This window comes from Geospiza fortis, unplaced genomic scaffold (assembly GCF_000277835.1).
Source record: "Geospiza fortis unplaced genomic scaffold, GeoFor_1.0 scaffold425, whole genome shotgun sequence".
Classification (NCBI taxonomy): Eukaryota; Metazoa; Chordata; class Aves; order Passeriformes; family Thraupidae; genus Geospiza; species Geospiza fortis.
Window position 1 is genome coordinate 953,732 of NW_005054387.1, and position 812 is coordinate 954,543.

Sequence of the window (812 nt, forward strand, 5' to 3'; positions counted from 1 at the left end):
TCCGTGCCACGAAGGTGACCGGTGTCAGAGGTGCTTCCACCTGCTTTGTGTAATCCCCAGGGCGCTGCCTGCCTGCCGGAGAAGGAGTGGGCAGGGTTCAGCTCGCACAGGGTCACCCCAGGGAAAGGCTGGCCAAGCATCTCCTGCCGCCGCTCAGGTCACTGAGCTGCAGCTGCAGCCGTTCCCTTTCCCCCTCCTTCCCCCCCGAGAGCGGCGTGAAGCGGATGTTGTTGCCCAGATCTGGGGCAAGGGAGGCTTTGAGAAACCTCCTCTTGCTCCATAGGGGTTGCGTGGATGTCCCGGGTCGCCCACTCCGAGCCCTGAGTGCAGCCACTCAGCGCCGGCCCTTCCCTTGGGACGCCTCCTCCCTCCCCGGGTCGCTCCTCACCCGGGCTGTGTCCCATGCTGGCACGGCTAAAGGACCTGTCACAAAAGCCACTTGCTCACGGTTAACCCCAGAGCCAGAGGGAGGTGACTCTAGATGGCAGCAGGAAAGCTCGATGGTCAAGCAAGGAATGTCCTGGGATAAATCAGGGACATAAATCACTGCTGTGGAACCGGGACTGGCTGGGATCTGTTCCCTCCTTGCCGCTGCTTGTCACCAGAGGGAGAAGGGTTCTCTCCTCTGCTCTTGGTTTCACCTTTCTGCTTTGGGAACAACTTTTAAGATCTGGTGATCGAGTGGTTGATAAGAGCTGCAGAGGTTAGAATTTGTTCATGCCAAGGTCTAGTCCAAGGGTTGGTGTGAGCAGCGTGTGGAGGTGGCACTCAGGCTGCTGTGGCCGAGGTGAGGCTGGTTTCCTTCTGACCTG

General features: G+C 59.6%; 1 protein-coding gene across 1 annotated transcript in view; it reads left to right on the forward strand.

Moving 5' to 3' along the window:
• Positions 1-481: 481 nt before the first annotated feature.
• Positions 482-812, forward strand: part of TMEM120A (transmembrane protein 120A) — a 6,735-nt gene continuing 6,404 nt past the window's right edge. The window contains exon 1 of the mRNA XM_005425454.3: positions 482-508. Within this exon, the coding sequence (XP_005425511.1) occupies positions 482-508 (27 nt within the window). The remainder of the gene's footprint in view (positions 509-812) is intronic.